The following is a 13,932-nucleotide window of genomic DNA, read 5'->3' as shown; positions in this document are numbered from 1 at the left end:
TCGTATAGTAGAAGGAAAGGGAAGGGAAAGAATTAGTCGATTAGTAGGAAAGTAGATACGTAGGCGCTAATTTGCGGCTAACTATATATACGGTTACGTACAGACTCGGCTATACGGACGTTAGTCAACTCCGCTTTTAGCGTAGTCAACCGCAGATTTCTCTGCTTTACGCTGGAGTCGGGCTCTAAAGGCTCCGTGTACCTGCAGCCAGCAGCACAATCAGGCTTGGACGTGCGGCTCGACAGGGGCAGCAGACGTCTCGGAGGAGTGTAGGTGAATGTTCGCGACTCGTCAGGCTTGTTCGTTCAGTGACATCGATGTAGCCGGCTATATCACCATGACCACGGCCATCCGGTGGTGGTGGTGGTGGTGGTGGTGCTACCTACACAAAATGCATGGAGCCCGAATCTGCCTTGCCCCTCGTACTCGTACCCTCAGCCAAGACATCTCCCTTTCCCATAGGCACTGGATGACCAATGGTTGAATGCGTCCATACTCATCAGCACATAGGTTGGCGGAGAAAGGAAGGTACATGTATTGTTGGCCTTCGCAGCCACACCAGCAGCACGTGTTGGTATGGTCATGAGCTCATGCATGCGCACCTGGCTTTGACCAGGTCTGAGGTCAAGCGTCAAATCTCCATCTCACGCTTCTCGCCCTCCCGCTCATTCCCTGCTGCCTCGTATTTGTCCCTGAGAGGAAAGTTCACAGTATTCGACTATTCTACCATACACACGCCGTGAATACAGTCGGCACTGCACTAGTCCTACCCCATAGTTCTACAGAATCACAGATCCACTTGCCTTAAGTCGTCAGCAGCTTACGCCTCGTCTTACGTCGCCAGCAACCCCCAGAGCCATATGCGATAGCCCCGACTTTGATTATGCGCTCTCTCAGCGCATCTCTGTGGCAGACGGCGCTGCTGCTTTCCACGCCCACACTCGCTGCCGCCGAAACAGACACGCGACCCGATGGCCTCATCATCGAAACCACCTCCGGCCCAGTAACATGCCATCGACCAACGCGAGCTCATGATACCATATCGGTACATTACAAAGGCACCCTGCTGTCCGATGGCAGCGAATTCGATGAGTCCTATTCGCGTGGGGAGCCTCTCGAGTTCAAGATTGGTGATGGACAAGTCATCCAGGGTTGGGACGAGGGACTGCTGGGCATGTGCATAGGACAGAGCAGGAAGCTGACCATACCTCCCGACCTTGCATATGGGGACTCTGGTGCCGGACCAATTCCGCCGAAAGCTACCCTCGTATTTGAGACCAAGTTGATGGACATCGTCAACCTGAGCGACGATGCCGAGTCCTCAGCAACAGAAGAGAGTATCAGCATAGCGACAGCACCACCAACGCCACCCGAGAGCGTCGACCAACTGAAAGAGGAAGGCATCTTGCCGCCAGATGATGATCAGCCCGAGAAGCAAGCCAAATGCCACCTTCTCGGTCCATTTGCGCTTCTCGTTCAAGGTGCACTCGGATTTCTGGCCGTCTTGACTCTTGTGTACAAGAGGTGGAGAGAAGTGTCTAAGCGGCCATGGAAGATCTTCTTCTTTGATGTTAGCAAGCAGCTCTTCGGCAGCATGTTGCTCCATGTCATCAATCTGGCCATGAGCATGCTTGGCAGTGCGGATATCGCGAATGCTGCTGCGAATGTGGCAGGAAAGGACAGTCAGACACCAGAAGGACGGAGGCCAAACCCATGCAGCTTCTACCTGCTGAATCTGGCTATTGATGTGAGTGAAAGGGTCTGACCGATAATTTTGAGCGCCACACCGTACTGACTACTCTTGCAGACCACAATCGGCGTGCCAGTCCTCTACGTCCTGCTCAAGATCTTGCACGCTCTCTTCCGACGGACCCCACTCGCCAACCCACCAGAATCCATCAAGTCAGGTCACTACGATCAACCACCACGAGTGACGTGGTACCTCAAACAGCTGCTCATCTACTGCATCGGCCTCACCTTTATGAAGCTATTCGTCTTCGTCCTCTTCGAGATGCTTCCGTGGTTACCATGGGTTGGTGACTGGGCACTACGATGGACTGAAGGCAACGAGGCCCTCCAAATCACATTCGCCATGTTCATCTTCCCGCTCGCAATGAACGCCGTCCAGTACTGGATCATCGACAGCTTCATCATGGACAAGAAAAAGGGTTCAGGGCAGAAATATTCGCCAGTAGGGGGAGACGACGATGGCGAAGAGGAGAGGAGGATGATCATGCATGATGACGATGACTCGGAAGGCGGAAAGAGTGTGGAAGTCGTTGAGAGTGAGGGTACAGGACCACTCAAAGAAGTCAGTCCTACGCCGATTCCTGTTCGCAGTCAGAGAAGAGGTGAGGGCAGTCGTGGCGGGAGCAGTCCACGCGAAAGAGACATGAGTAGAAAGGCGTCATGATATGACGAATTTGTTGATACACGTACTATTGCATTGAATGGTGCTACGATCTTGGACGAATCAGTCTTGGGAAAGAATCAACCCCATTCTTTCATCTTTCAGCGATGAAGACAAATGGGCTTCTTAAACATTTTCGAGAGTTTATGTAATGTCCCCAACCTCCGGCTTTCCAAACGCGATTGTCAGGCTCTGTTCATCGTCCTCGGGCAGTAGCGCAGGTGTATTTGATGGACTTGACGCGTCACTGGACTGGGAACGTAAGGGACGTGGAGTGGCAATTCTTCCTCTTCAGCATCCACTCTAATGCCGCAGATACCAAATGTTACTATTATCGTACTCTTATAGCTGCGGTGCCTCAGCAGAAGCCTCTCATTCGCCCAAGAGGGTGTTCGCGGCACGATCCTCACTGCGCCGCGCACGGACGCTGTTCAGCTCGATACAGTCTTCCTCTAAGACCCGCTCTCAGGCTCGAAAACTGCACGTCAGAGATGATCAGACTCATGGGCATTGCCGTTCGAGTCGTTCATCCGCATGGGCGTCGTTGTGATGTCTTGAAGTTCTGCGATCGATGGTGACCGAATCCGCTGCAGGTCACTGAGTCAGGCTGCAGCCATTGGGTCATTGCAAACTCTAGACGGGGAGCGGCGGCGGGGTGGTGAGCGAACTTAAAACTTGCTTGTAAAGAGCTTGTAAAGAGCAGTAAAAGATTGCTTCAGGTGAGAAAGCAAGCAGGTGTTCAGATCCCAGAATGCGGTTTGTGCTTGGGGGGATACCTGCATACATCAAACTCATACCACCCGTCCTGACGCAGATCACTGACTCGGACTACATTTATTCGGTCATTTCGAACTCTCGACCCGTGAGGCTCGAACACTTGCATACAACAACCACATTAGCTGTCTTCTCTCCCTCTCCGGTCTTGTAGTTCCAAAACAACCACATCCAGGAGTACACACCGCAGATGCAGGCAGCTGACAGTGAAATCACCACCAACAATCATACACACTGAACCACCACAATGGAGCAAATAGTCACATTAAAAGACTATGCTACCACACCGACAGCCATGGAGGACGTTAGACGAACCACAAAACCAGCTATGATCGATCTACAAGACGCTATCCTTCCACACGACGACCTTCTCAACCCAGATAGCCCAACAACACTCGACATCACAGCCGCTCCACACGACGAACTTCTCATGGAATTTTCCTCGGCAGCATCAGCATCAAACACCTCCTCAAACTTCATCGGCCTAACCAAAGGACCCGACCTCTTCGCCCTTCCCCTCTCAGTCGGAATCGCCGTCTCAGGAATCCTCGTCAACGACGCCACCACCCTAACCGAACCCTTCCTCCCAGGCGACCACGTAATGGCCTGTATCCTCCCCCCAAAACCCGTCCTCCTCTCCGCCCACAACTACAACCTCCGCCTCCGCATCCAAACCAACGCCGCCCTCGAAGTCCCCGACACAATGGCCCCCGAACAAGCAACTTCCTACATGACCTCCCTCCTCATCGCCGCCAGCATCCTAAAAGAACAACTCCACATCCCCCTCGTTCGCACCCCCTCCGCTTCCCCAGACCCCGCTGCTGATTCCGGAATCGCTTCGTATAACAATAAACGCATCCTCATCGTCGGAGGCCAAACCCCCCTCGCCGCGGCCATGACCCAACTCCTCCGCCGCGCCCTCCCCGAAACAAAAATTTTGCTGACATCCTCCATCCCTTGCCCATCCACCCTCCGCCACCGCACCGACCAACTCATCCATTTAGGCGCCAGCTACGCCGTTGACGGGGAGATTTCGAATCTTTCCGACGTTTTGCCCCCGAGTGTGGATATTCTAATCAATTGTGTGGCGGGGATGGAAGTGAGGAAGGAGGTTTTGGGACTGTTGGATGGTTTGCAGAAATTTGTCGATGTTACGGGGATGGATGTTGAGGGTGCGGTGGCGGCTTTTGTGGAGTTGGAGCCGGATTGTGTTACGAGTTTGCATGGGGAACTTTTGAGGGCGGGGGAGGTTTTTGGCGGGGTTGAGGAGGAGGGGTTTTGAGGTTGGGAAGGAAGGAGGATGGAAGGGAGGGTGGAGGGTTTGGTTGGGTTGGTTATGGTTGTATGATGAGACGGATGGATGGATCATGGTCGTGTATAGTACGTCCTCTCTCTTGTGTTTTGTTTTTGTTATTGTTGTTGTTTGAGCGAGATACCCATGAATAATGAATATGCAAACTCCAAAAAAACTTATACATTCTACCAGGTACAGTCGGACTTCCAAGATCTCGTGATTTTTCCCCAAATTTCCAAACGCCTTCCATTCACCCAACTCCAACCCCCCCCCCCCCCCCCCTTTTTTTCAAAATCAAATCTCCCCCACCTTCCCCCCCGTATCAAACGTCCCCTCAACAACATGTGCATACTGATCCTCCATGGCGGCCAATATCGCCCTATCCTTCTCTAATACCGCTTCCTGCGCCGCGATTTTCTCTTTTAACAACATTATAAGGTTGTTCTCTCGCCCTTTGATATACATGTCCTCCGCGGCTTTTTCGCGTTTCGTCCAGCTGTCGCCGTGTAAGCGGGGAGCTCCCGTGTCGCCTTCTGCGTAGGATTTTGTAAGGGTGAGGGTGAAGGGGCGTTTGTAGATGGTTGGGGAGGGAGGGTGGATATGGAGGGGTTTGTGTGGGAGGAGGCGGCGGAGAGGGAGGGACATGGTTTTGAGGGGATGTGGGTTTTTATATGTGTGATTTGTTGTGGGTGGTCTTAGGATGATGGCTGATGAGTTGGCTTCTTTTGTTGATAGAGACTTGGGATTCTTCTGTGCTCGTATGCTCGAAAGTGATCGTCTAAGTTATACTTCCCACACTCTTTCGTTCGGTGAGATGATGTCTTACACAAAGCCCCTCTTCATGGACATGGTGTGACTGCTGCACAGCTGGTAGAGCTCAATGCCTTTTCAGTCGATACTTTGAAGCTGTACCTGCAGGGGTCCTACCGTTCACGTGCGATGGAGATGGAAAAGATTCTGCTTACAGATCGTGAGAGCGAGAGCGAATGTATTATACGCTACCAAGTCCGATATAGGATCTGAACCTCCATTAGCTGCTTTCCACTCAAGAGATTTCTGTACGCTGGGTCCTGTCAGAGCATGACAAGACGACCATTGTCATTGGATATCCTCTCATTGAGGTTGATGCGGTTATGTTTCCAGCCGCCGCGTCCGTCTCCCAATTCTGCTTCCAGGCCATTGCCGTTGTCGAACAGTTGAATATGTCGTGCAGATGCAGCAAAGTTTCCTCCGCGAGCCCAATGCAAGGAGCCATTGGTGTTGGTAAGGCAGTCGTTCAGATCGATAGCAGTGCGATGGTGATGGCCATTGACGTCGGCACATTCGGCTACCAGCGTGCTGCGACCGTCTAAGTAAACATTTCTGGAACTACCATGGAAATTGCCTGCCATCATACCTCCTGCTGCGTGACGACGCTTCTTTTTGTCATCATCAGATGAGCTCGACGAGCTACTGCTGCTGGAGCTGGAGCTAGATCCACGGCGGGACTTGGGTTTCTTGTACTTCTTGTCTTTCTTGTCTTTCTTGTTGTGTTTCTTGTAGGCGTCTTCCAACATGGAGCCAGCTACAGCACCACCAAGACCTCCAAGGATGCCGTGGTTCATCTTGTGACCGCCGTACGCGCCTGCTGCACCTCCAGCCAAGGCACCCATTATGCCTCGATCTGCATCGGATCCTGGTGGATACTGGCCGCCAGGCTGACCAGGAGCATTTGGTTGATCAAACTGAGATCTGAACTCATCCACCTGAGCGCTTGGCTGTTGCATCTGGTGCTGCGGATACCGCTGACCGTAGGGAGGATAGTCGTGTGAAGCTGCTGGCTGCCCATAATTATTCTGGCCAAACCGATCAGGGCCGCCGTATTGCTGTGGTGCAGGCGTGTACGATGGCGCTGGGCTGCCCTGATAGCGATCACCTTGTGGTGGGTAAGATGGCCTATCATTCGGATACTGCTGGTAGGGCTGGTCGTTGCCACCGTAGTAAGACTGAGCTGTTCCTTGGTGGCCTCCGTATCCGGATTGTTGGTGACTCTGTTGCTCTCCAGATCCATAATTGCCATAATGCTGAGACTGGCCATATTGCGGTCCATACTGCTGCTGTTGTGGCGGATATCCATAGGGATTCTCCTGGTAGTTGTCTCCGGTGTTTCTCGTCATCTTGGAAGCGCTACAATGGTTCTCAACTAGGGATCAATCTGCTAGGATATCAGTGTCAAAAGAGAAATATGCCTGAGCTGGAGAAGAGCTGAGGTAGATGTAGTAGTGACATTGGTATCGACTAGCTGCTGCCCCAGTCCAGCTGAAGACAGCAAGCGCAGCTGCACAGCCTCATGTACGCCGCAAACAAACAATGATGCAAAGGCAGCAGGATTCGTGCACCGCCCGAGGAAGGGCCCACGTTGAAGCGAGCGAGCGAAACCTTGGTGTGGCTTGTTTCCATTGGCAGAGTGCTTCGATCAGCACATACAGTAAATGATGTGCTGCGCTGCGGGCCTGATCGCTGATGAGAAGGCGACGACGACCTCTCGCAGTCGACATGTGTAAAAGATGGTAGGCGAAGGATGAAGCACGGTGGGGGGTGGTACGGAAGGATAGGTTATTAGTACTATTCTTCGTTAACCCTAAGATAGTAGTAATCTATAAGGAGTTAGGCTACGCCTTAGTTATTAACTATACTTATAAGACGAATAAGTATAAGCTGCCTCTCTTCTATATTATATTTATCTCTTCTATAGGCTAGATACTACCTTTAGCTTATTATCTAATAACTAGTAAGAGAGAGATTCTAACTCGACGAGCTACTAGTACTATTCTACGACCGAGATAGAGCGGAAATAAACGCTCTATAACCTATCTTTCTATTACTAGCTAGTAACTAGCTTTATACCCTTATAGGATAGCTAGTCGCTAGCCTATAAAAGAGGCCTCCTTTAGTAGAGAGACAAAATTATTAACCTCGTAAAAATTAAAATATACTATTCCTATTATACTCTAATAGTACCTCTGTTACAGGGCTCCAATTACTATAGCTTAAGCTACAAGTCTACTATCCTATTCTACTAAGTATAGCTACCTATATTGCGATAGGTTATACTACCTTTAGAGGCTTATACTATTATAGCTAGTAGTAGTAGTAGTAGTAGTATTAGTTTCCGTCCTTTACTATAAAGGAAACTACGCTTTAGAATACCTATATAGACTAGCTATACTTCCTCCGCTATCGAGGATATATATAGTACCGAATTTATTAGATAGATAGGGTACTTAGGGAGGAGTAGAAAGTAAGGAATTTAGGTATCTATAAGCTAATATTCCTTTATAGAAGTCGTTATAGGTCGCTTATCGTCGTAGGTCGTAGGTCGTCGTAGGCTACTATTAAAGTTAGTCGTTATAGGTAGCTAGTTATCGCTAGTCGTAGTAGGTCGCTAGTTGCCGTAGGTTACGAGTTATTATAGGTTATAGATTATAGTAGGTCGTCGTAGGTCGCTAGTCGTCGTAGGCTACTAGTCGTTATAGGCTACTAGTTATTATAAGTCGCTTTCTTCGTCGTAGTTAACTTATCGCGGGTCTTCGTCGTAGCGTTTTGCCTTAGGCTATCTTTCTCGGAGGCCGAGTTAGCCGAGGTCTCTACCTTATAGGATTTAGCTAATTAGATTGCGGGGCCCGAGAATCCGGGGTTAGCTCGGTAGTTACGTGTAGCTAGATAGGAATTTAGCTACTAGGGAGAGCTTGTTATTATAAGGCGAGCTTCGCTCGCAATTATTATTATTATTATTATTATTAGAAATTATAGAATATACCACGCGTATGCGCATATCGATCGTAAGTTATCTTCTATACACTGTGTTTCTGTTTCTTTATCCTGTCGCAAATCTTCTTTTCTTTCTTCTTTATAATTCTATTAATCCCTATTAACAACCCTCAAACTCCTCCTCGGATGCAACAACGTCCCAAAAAACGTCGGCTCCTGACCCGCCAAAAGATCCTCATTAACACTCACATTACTATTTCTTCGGACAGGGTGGTAACTACCACTTTCATGACTTCCTGAATCGCTGGTTCGGGTCATCCAGCGAGCTCCTGTGCTGGGATCTGAAGGTGTAGCATTCGAACTGTTGTTGGTGGCTAGAAGTGCGGAAACAGGGGTGAGTTTCTCGCCTCGGGCTTGGGCTTGGCTCATTTCGACGTGGCGTTTGTAGAGGGCCAAACGTTTTCTGTAGATGAAGACGCAGTAGAGTAGGTACAGGATTATTACGCCGAGAATTCCGGCTACGCAGCCTGCGACGATGGCGCCGACGTTCGTGCCATTGCCGGTACTGTTATCGGATCCGCTGTTGCCGCTGGAGTCGGGTGAGGAGGTCGAAGTTGTGGTGCTGCCGTCAGGTAGAGTGTATGTGATTGGCTTGCCTGTTGCCATGGGTCCGGCTGTTGCGGTGTTGATGGGTGTTGTGAGAGTCGCACCACCAGACTTATCGCCTCCGACGACATCGATGACGGCTTGGGGTACAGTGTACCCGTAACTGCCTTCCAAACCGCCCGGGCTATCAGCCGAGTATTTTTGATTTGGCTGCTGATTGAATCTGTCGATTGTCAGCACAAGCTTCATTCTGTCCAAACGGGACGCTACTCACGGGTTGTTCGAGCCAGTAGAGTCAGAGCCATCATTTTTCATGCTGGTCGAGGATGATCCGCTGTCCGCACCGGGGGACTTCGCAGTGAATTCGTTGACCCATTGCGCTGCGGACATGTCAAAGACGTAAATGCCAGGGCTTTCGCACGTCAGTGACTGGTCGCCGACGTAGCCTCCCACCATGACCATTTGCCCGTCCCAGACATTGCAAGTGTGACCGGAGCGGCCGTATGGCACGCTCTGGCCTGACATGTCGACCTCAATCCAGGTGAAGGTAGGCAAGGTCAAAATCCACATGTCGTTTTTCTGAGTCTGATTGCCAGCCGGGATCAGGTTTTGGCCGCCGAACATGTAAATATTGTAGGAGCTTCCATCGGGCGCCGCTGCTATTACAGCACATGGATTGACTCGATAATCAGGAATAGGTCCGCTTGTCGTCTGCGTGTACCAAGAACTTTTGGCGATGTCGTAGACGTTGATGTTGTTCATTTGCGTGAAGGTCTCGTTTGTTCCGCCGGCAAGAGCTAGCAGTATGCCCTGTTCTCCAAAGCCGGGAACATAGATCAGCAGTCCATCAGCGCGCTGCGTGAAGCCGGCTTGGGCTTGAAGTCCTCCCTGAGTGATATTTCGGTAGACTCCATCCGAGCGTGCGTCCTGATGATTCGACAGTGACGTGACTTGAGTGTTCGGCTCTCCTGGGAAGGTGTATTCGAGCAAGGACTGTAAATAGACTCTGGGAATGCTCTGAGACCAGCCTTCTGTGGTATAGCCGTCCAGATGACCACCAAAATAGAAGCCTCGTCCAAGTGACGGCACGTTTGCAGCAGCTCCCTCGGCGGCGCGCTGGACTGGTTGAGCATTGCTAGGAGCGCTGACGCCGTCGGACGTCTCAGGGCTGCTGTGCTCAATCCATTGGTCATTCGAGATCGAGTATTCCCATAATGAGAAAGCAGTGGGTGACTCTGCGGGCTTCCATTGAAATTGTCCACCATACAGGTAAAGACTTTGGTGTGAATTCCACAGCGTTCCTAAGCTCACCTTTGGTGGACCCGAAGGTTGTGGTTTCCCTGTCAAGGACGGCGTTGCTATCTGCCATGTCTTTGTAAGATCCAGAGTCAAGAAGTTATTGTTCCATGCATTTTCGGACTGTCCCGGCTCTGTGGTTGCTTGGCCGCCATAGAGATAGAGAGTGCCATTGACGATGGCGCTCTGTTGGGCCCACCGAAAGCACACATCCGTGGGACTGTCTGCGCGTCGTTGCAACGGAAGACTGTTGTCTGCATGAGTATGAGTTATAGCACTGCCGCTGACAGGCTGTAGGATGGTGGCGCGGCCAAACAATGCTGTACTTTGAAGGAGAGGAACGACAGCAAGAAGCAGCGCCATCGCTGCTCCTAGTTGATACATCATGGAGCAGTTCCGTGGCGGAAGTGGAGACCGCGAATGTATGGAGACAGTAGCAGAGGTAGGCGAGTCTTTCTTCGTCTGCTTGGGTGAATCGCCACCCGTGCGGCCGCGGCCAGGACCAGAATGCTCGATCATGCGCACGCCAGCGGTCCGTCGCAGTGCAGTGGATGAACGCAGGCTCGGCGCAGGTCGTGAGCGCACTTGGCCTTCCGTTCAGCTGAGAGTGAGGCAGTGTGTGTGGTGGTTCTATTCTAGTTCTAAATTTGGCACCTGTGGGCAGATACGAGAAGCTTGGTATATGTGCGATGTGCGATGCAGAGAGCGGTGATCGGGTGGCAAACAGGACGCGGCACACGTTGATCATCACCATACTACTAGTAGTAGTAGGAGCATGATAGGGAGGTGTACACATTCCAATGCCCATCATCACTCGACTGGACGGCATTACGAGCAACAGTGTGCCTCAGGCCGAGAGCGAGTCGTGAGAGCGATTCTGCACCATGGCAATGGCATTTCTGTGCACCTTCCTCCAGTAAGTTGACTGCCCTGCCAGATGAGCTAGCTGGTAGTGAGGATAACGGCATGCCGCATGCTATAGAAGGACGGGATAGCCAGGCAATAGAATTGATCGGAGAGTGGAGGCCGGCGTGCCTACAAGCATTAGCCGCGTTGTGACTGCCTAGCTGCTAGCCAAATGCGACCTGTGACTCTCTTAGCATATACTGTAACTACTGTACTAGACCTTCCCTACTATCTAGAAGGCTTCCAGCTATAGCGTACGGTTAGCCGTAGAGTACGCTTTCTATAATTCAACTTATATACCTGCTCTACGGTCGTATTCTATTAATATAATAGCTATACTATTAATACTTTCCTCTATATATATATTTCGACTACGCCGGTTCGATTAGAATAACTTCTAGACCCTTATAGGTAGTATTATAATTAGTAGAGCTCGCTTTACCTCTAAAGCCTAATATCTAGCCTTCTTTCTTAAATTATATATAATATCTTCTTCCTATAGATATTTAAATATAATACGCCTTAGAGGGTTCCCTATCTTCCTAATACTTACCTAAAGATTATTATTTAGTTGTCTAGTAGCTATAACTGTCTTTTTCTTTACTTCCTTCTTAGCTACTTTCTAAGCTAGTTTCTCCTTCCTCTTTTTAGTAGTAACCTATCTCTACTATGCCTTTAGTGCCTTAGTCTATATAGTATATTACTTATTTAGTTACTACTAGACCTTCTAAGCCTCCTTCTAAGTAGCCTCTACTTGTTTCTTTTACTCCTTTCTAGTAAGTATATCTCTTACTTACAAGGTCTTATTAGGTAAGTAAAATATAGTAGTAGAGCCGTTTTTAGCCCCTATCTCTTTGAATAACTTCTTACCTTACTTTCTACCTAAGAGCGGCTATAAGTCTACTAACTTAACTTAAGAGCTATGTGTTCTAAGCCTATAAGCTACTAACCTAGTGCCTTGGATTTAGTACTTTCTTCGAGTTCTTCGCGTCTACTATAGTCTTAGTAATAGCCTTAGTCTTCTTCTAGTTAGCTCGCTTAATACTCGACTTAGTTAAAGCCTTTAAGAAAGGCCTACTAGCCTGCTTACTGGAAGTTGCTATCGCTATCTTTATCTTATTCTTTAGCTTAGATAGTACTATCTCTAGACTAAGCGGATAGATGCCTATCTTCTAGAAGCTACTAGATATATTCTTCTTTACTATAGCCTTAGTCTAAGCCTACTAGAATAGGCTAAAGAATACCTACTTTATCACACCCCATATACCCACAGATCTATATACTAGGAAGTGTTGTGGACCGCGGGCGCGTTCTAAGAGTGGCAGCGCAGAGGTCACCTACGTTCGAAAATTTTCGGCTTGGCGTTGCTTAAAAAAGCGAGCGTCTACCAGCTGAGCTATATCAGCTTCCCCGGATTTCTTGGCATAGATGGGCAGATATATACACGCAAAACCCGAGGACGTTCAGCCAATCAGATACACTACTGACGAGGGTAGTAGATGCGGGCGCCCCGAGGCCCAATCGTTAGACTACGCTTTATTGAGGGCCCCTCCGGGGGAGCAGGGGCTGGCCGGCTACTTACAGTGTTTACCATTCTGTATTCCCGAGTAGGACTGTAATCCCCCGACCGTGTAGCTGATTCTACGCTATAATATAGCACACGTTGAAGCTATACGGGTCGGGAATGGGTACTTCCGGAGGGTGTTTGGTTGGCTTTTTTTTTTTTTAAAAAAAAAAGACTAAGGTAGAGGAGATTAACTACGAACAATATTTTATTATTACAATCGTTAAAGCCTAAATTTTAACTACAATCGACGACTATCGGATTTAGAGTCTAGTATTCGGTTAGTATATGTGTTAGTATTAATACGATTCTAATAAAAATTATACTATAAGTCTATATATATATATATAATATATAAGATAGTATATATAGCAAGGGGAAATATAAACGTATATATAGAAATTAAATATACTAGTTAAGGGGATATATTTATAATGCTAGTATATAATATATTATAAGAGTATTAGGATAGATTAGGACAATATTAGTAGAAACTATACCGTTATTACCGGACAACTTAGTCCGTTATAAACCCTAGATATATTCGAAAATCAAAGAAATATATACGTTTACTTAAATTATAGAATTAGAGCCGCGCGAGTTAGTACAATAGTCTAGCAACTTGTTAAGTTACTTAGATAGGAACTCGATAATAGAATTTCCTCTTAGTAGTTACAGCCTATTATAAACGCCGTCCAAGTACAAAACTATATATAGTAGATTAATATACAAAGTACTCCTCCTCGAAAGTTGAAACCTAACTCCGATATAGCGCCGCCTAAGCACAAAACCATATATAGTAGATTAATATACAAAGTACTCCTCCTCCTCGAAACCTAACTCCGATATAGCGCCGCCTAAGTACAAAACCATATATAGTAGATTAATATACAAAGTACTCCTCCTCCTCGAAACCTAACTCCGGTATAGGACTACTACCTCCTATCCCACCAGCTATTAGGTACTCCTCCGGGGGCCCCTCCGGACGGGGTATAGTAGGCGCTCTTCGCCTCGGTAGTAACGTAGGGCTAGGATCCGCCGGGCTAGGTGATAAATCCGGCGATACCGAGCCACCCTATAATTCCTCCTGCGTAGTTCTATGCCGTAACGGACTCCTCTGCCTAGTATCCCTTAAAGACGGCCGGAGGATAGGTGGAATCCGAACCGGCGAAGGATCGATACTCTTACGGAGGGTAGAAGGTGTTTTCCTAGTCGAGACTGAAGGAATAGACCTTAGCGAACCAAAGGCTAGACTTTGTGTACGTATACTACGTGGCGTAGTAGTAGGGCTAGTAATTTCGACAGATAGGAGTTGCTTCGTCCGTTCTAGCC

At 48.8% G+C, this 13,932-nt stretch overlaps 6 protein-coding genes across 6 annotated transcripts; 3 read left to right on the top strand and 3 right to left on the bottom strand.

Moving 5' to 3' along the window:
- Positions 1 to 1,003: 1,003 nt before the first annotated feature.
- MYCFIDRAFT_97870 (uncharacterized protein) lies at positions 1,004 to 2,341 on the top strand (the record flags this gene model as incomplete). The annotated part of the gene is made up of 2 exons (XM_007930000.1): positions 1,004 to 1,747; positions 1,808 to 2,341. Coding segments are annotated over 2 exons (1,278 nt in total), but the record flags the coding sequence as incomplete, so codon positions are not given.
- A 788-nt stretch (positions 2,342 to 3,129) lies between these two features.
- Positions 3,130 to 5,252, top strand: MYCFIDRAFT_211672 (uncharacterized protein). The gene is given in 2 exon segments (XM_007929998.1): positions 3,130 to 4,746; positions 4,757 to 5,252. The coding sequence occupies 1 exon segment, from the start codon at positions 3,432 to 3,434 to the stop codon at positions 4,464 to 4,466; it is 1,035 nt and encodes a 344-aa protein (XP_007928189.1). The 5' UTR covers positions 3,130 to 3,431; the 3' UTR covers positions 4,467 to 4,746; positions 4,757 to 5,252.
- MYCFIDRAFT_183155 (uncharacterized protein) lies at positions 4,743 to 5,237 on the bottom strand. Its single transcript, XM_007929999.1, has one exon. It carries the CDS (start codon positions 5,121 to 5,123, stop codon positions 4,773 to 4,775), a length of 351 nt encoding a protein of 116 aa, XP_007928190.1. The 5' UTR covers positions 5,124 to 5,237; the 3' UTR covers positions 4,743 to 4,772.
- A 299-nt stretch (positions 5,253 to 5,551) lies between the features above and the next one.
- Positions 5,552 to 5,869, bottom strand: MYCFIDRAFT_140484 (uncharacterized protein; the record flags this gene model as incomplete). The annotated part of the gene is made up of 1 exon (XM_007929997.1): positions 5,552 to 5,869. The coding sequence occupies one exon, from the start codon at positions 5,867 to 5,869 to the stop codon at positions 5,552 to 5,554; it is 318 nt and encodes a 105-aa protein (XP_007928188.1).
- Positions 5,870 to 8,385: 2,516 nt separating this feature from the next.
- On the bottom strand, positions 8,386 to 10,370 carry MYCFIDRAFT_1070 (uncharacterized protein; the record flags this gene model as incomplete). Its single annotated transcript, XM_007929679.1, has 2 exons — positions 8,386 to 9,057; positions 9,187 to 10,370. Coding segments are annotated over 2 exons (1,856 nt in total), but the record flags the coding sequence as incomplete, so codon positions are not given.
- Positions 10,371 to 10,905: 535 nt separating this feature from the next.
- MYCFIDRAFT_176198 (uncharacterized protein) lies at positions 10,906 to 12,655 on the top strand (the record flags this gene model as incomplete). The annotated part of the gene is made up of 7 exons (XM_007929996.1): positions 10,906 to 11,031; positions 11,073 to 11,082; positions 11,113 to 11,161; positions 11,205 to 11,217; positions 12,354 to 12,399; positions 12,428 to 12,559; positions 12,597 to 12,655. 7 exons carry the CDS (start codon positions 10,906 to 10,908, stop codon positions 12,653 to 12,655), a joined length of 435 nt encoding a protein of 144 aa, XP_007928187.1.
- Positions 12,656 to 13,932: the final 1,277 nt, after the last annotated feature.

The sequence above is a fragment of the Pseudocercospora fijiensis genome, assembly GCF_000340215.1.
Source record: "Pseudocercospora fijiensis CIRAD86 unplaced genomic scaffold MYCFIscaffold_6, whole genome shotgun sequence".
Classification (NCBI taxonomy): Eukaryota; Fungi; Ascomycota; class Dothideomycetes; order Mycosphaerellales; family Mycosphaerellaceae; genus Pseudocercospora; species Pseudocercospora fijiensis.
The sequence above is the reverse complement of the archived record's forward strand: the minus strand, read 5'-3'. Positions and strand labels throughout refer to the sequence as shown.

Excerpts from the sequence above, each read along its gene's own strand:
- MYCFIDRAFT_211672 (XM_007929998.1), top strand. The coding sequence starts at position 3,432 with ATGGAGCAAATAGTCACATTAAAAGACTATGCTACCACACCGACAGCC.
- MYCFIDRAFT_183155 (XM_007929999.1), bottom strand. The coding sequence starts at position 5,123 with ATGTCCCTCCCTCTCCGCCGCCTCCTCCCACACAAACCCCTCCATATC.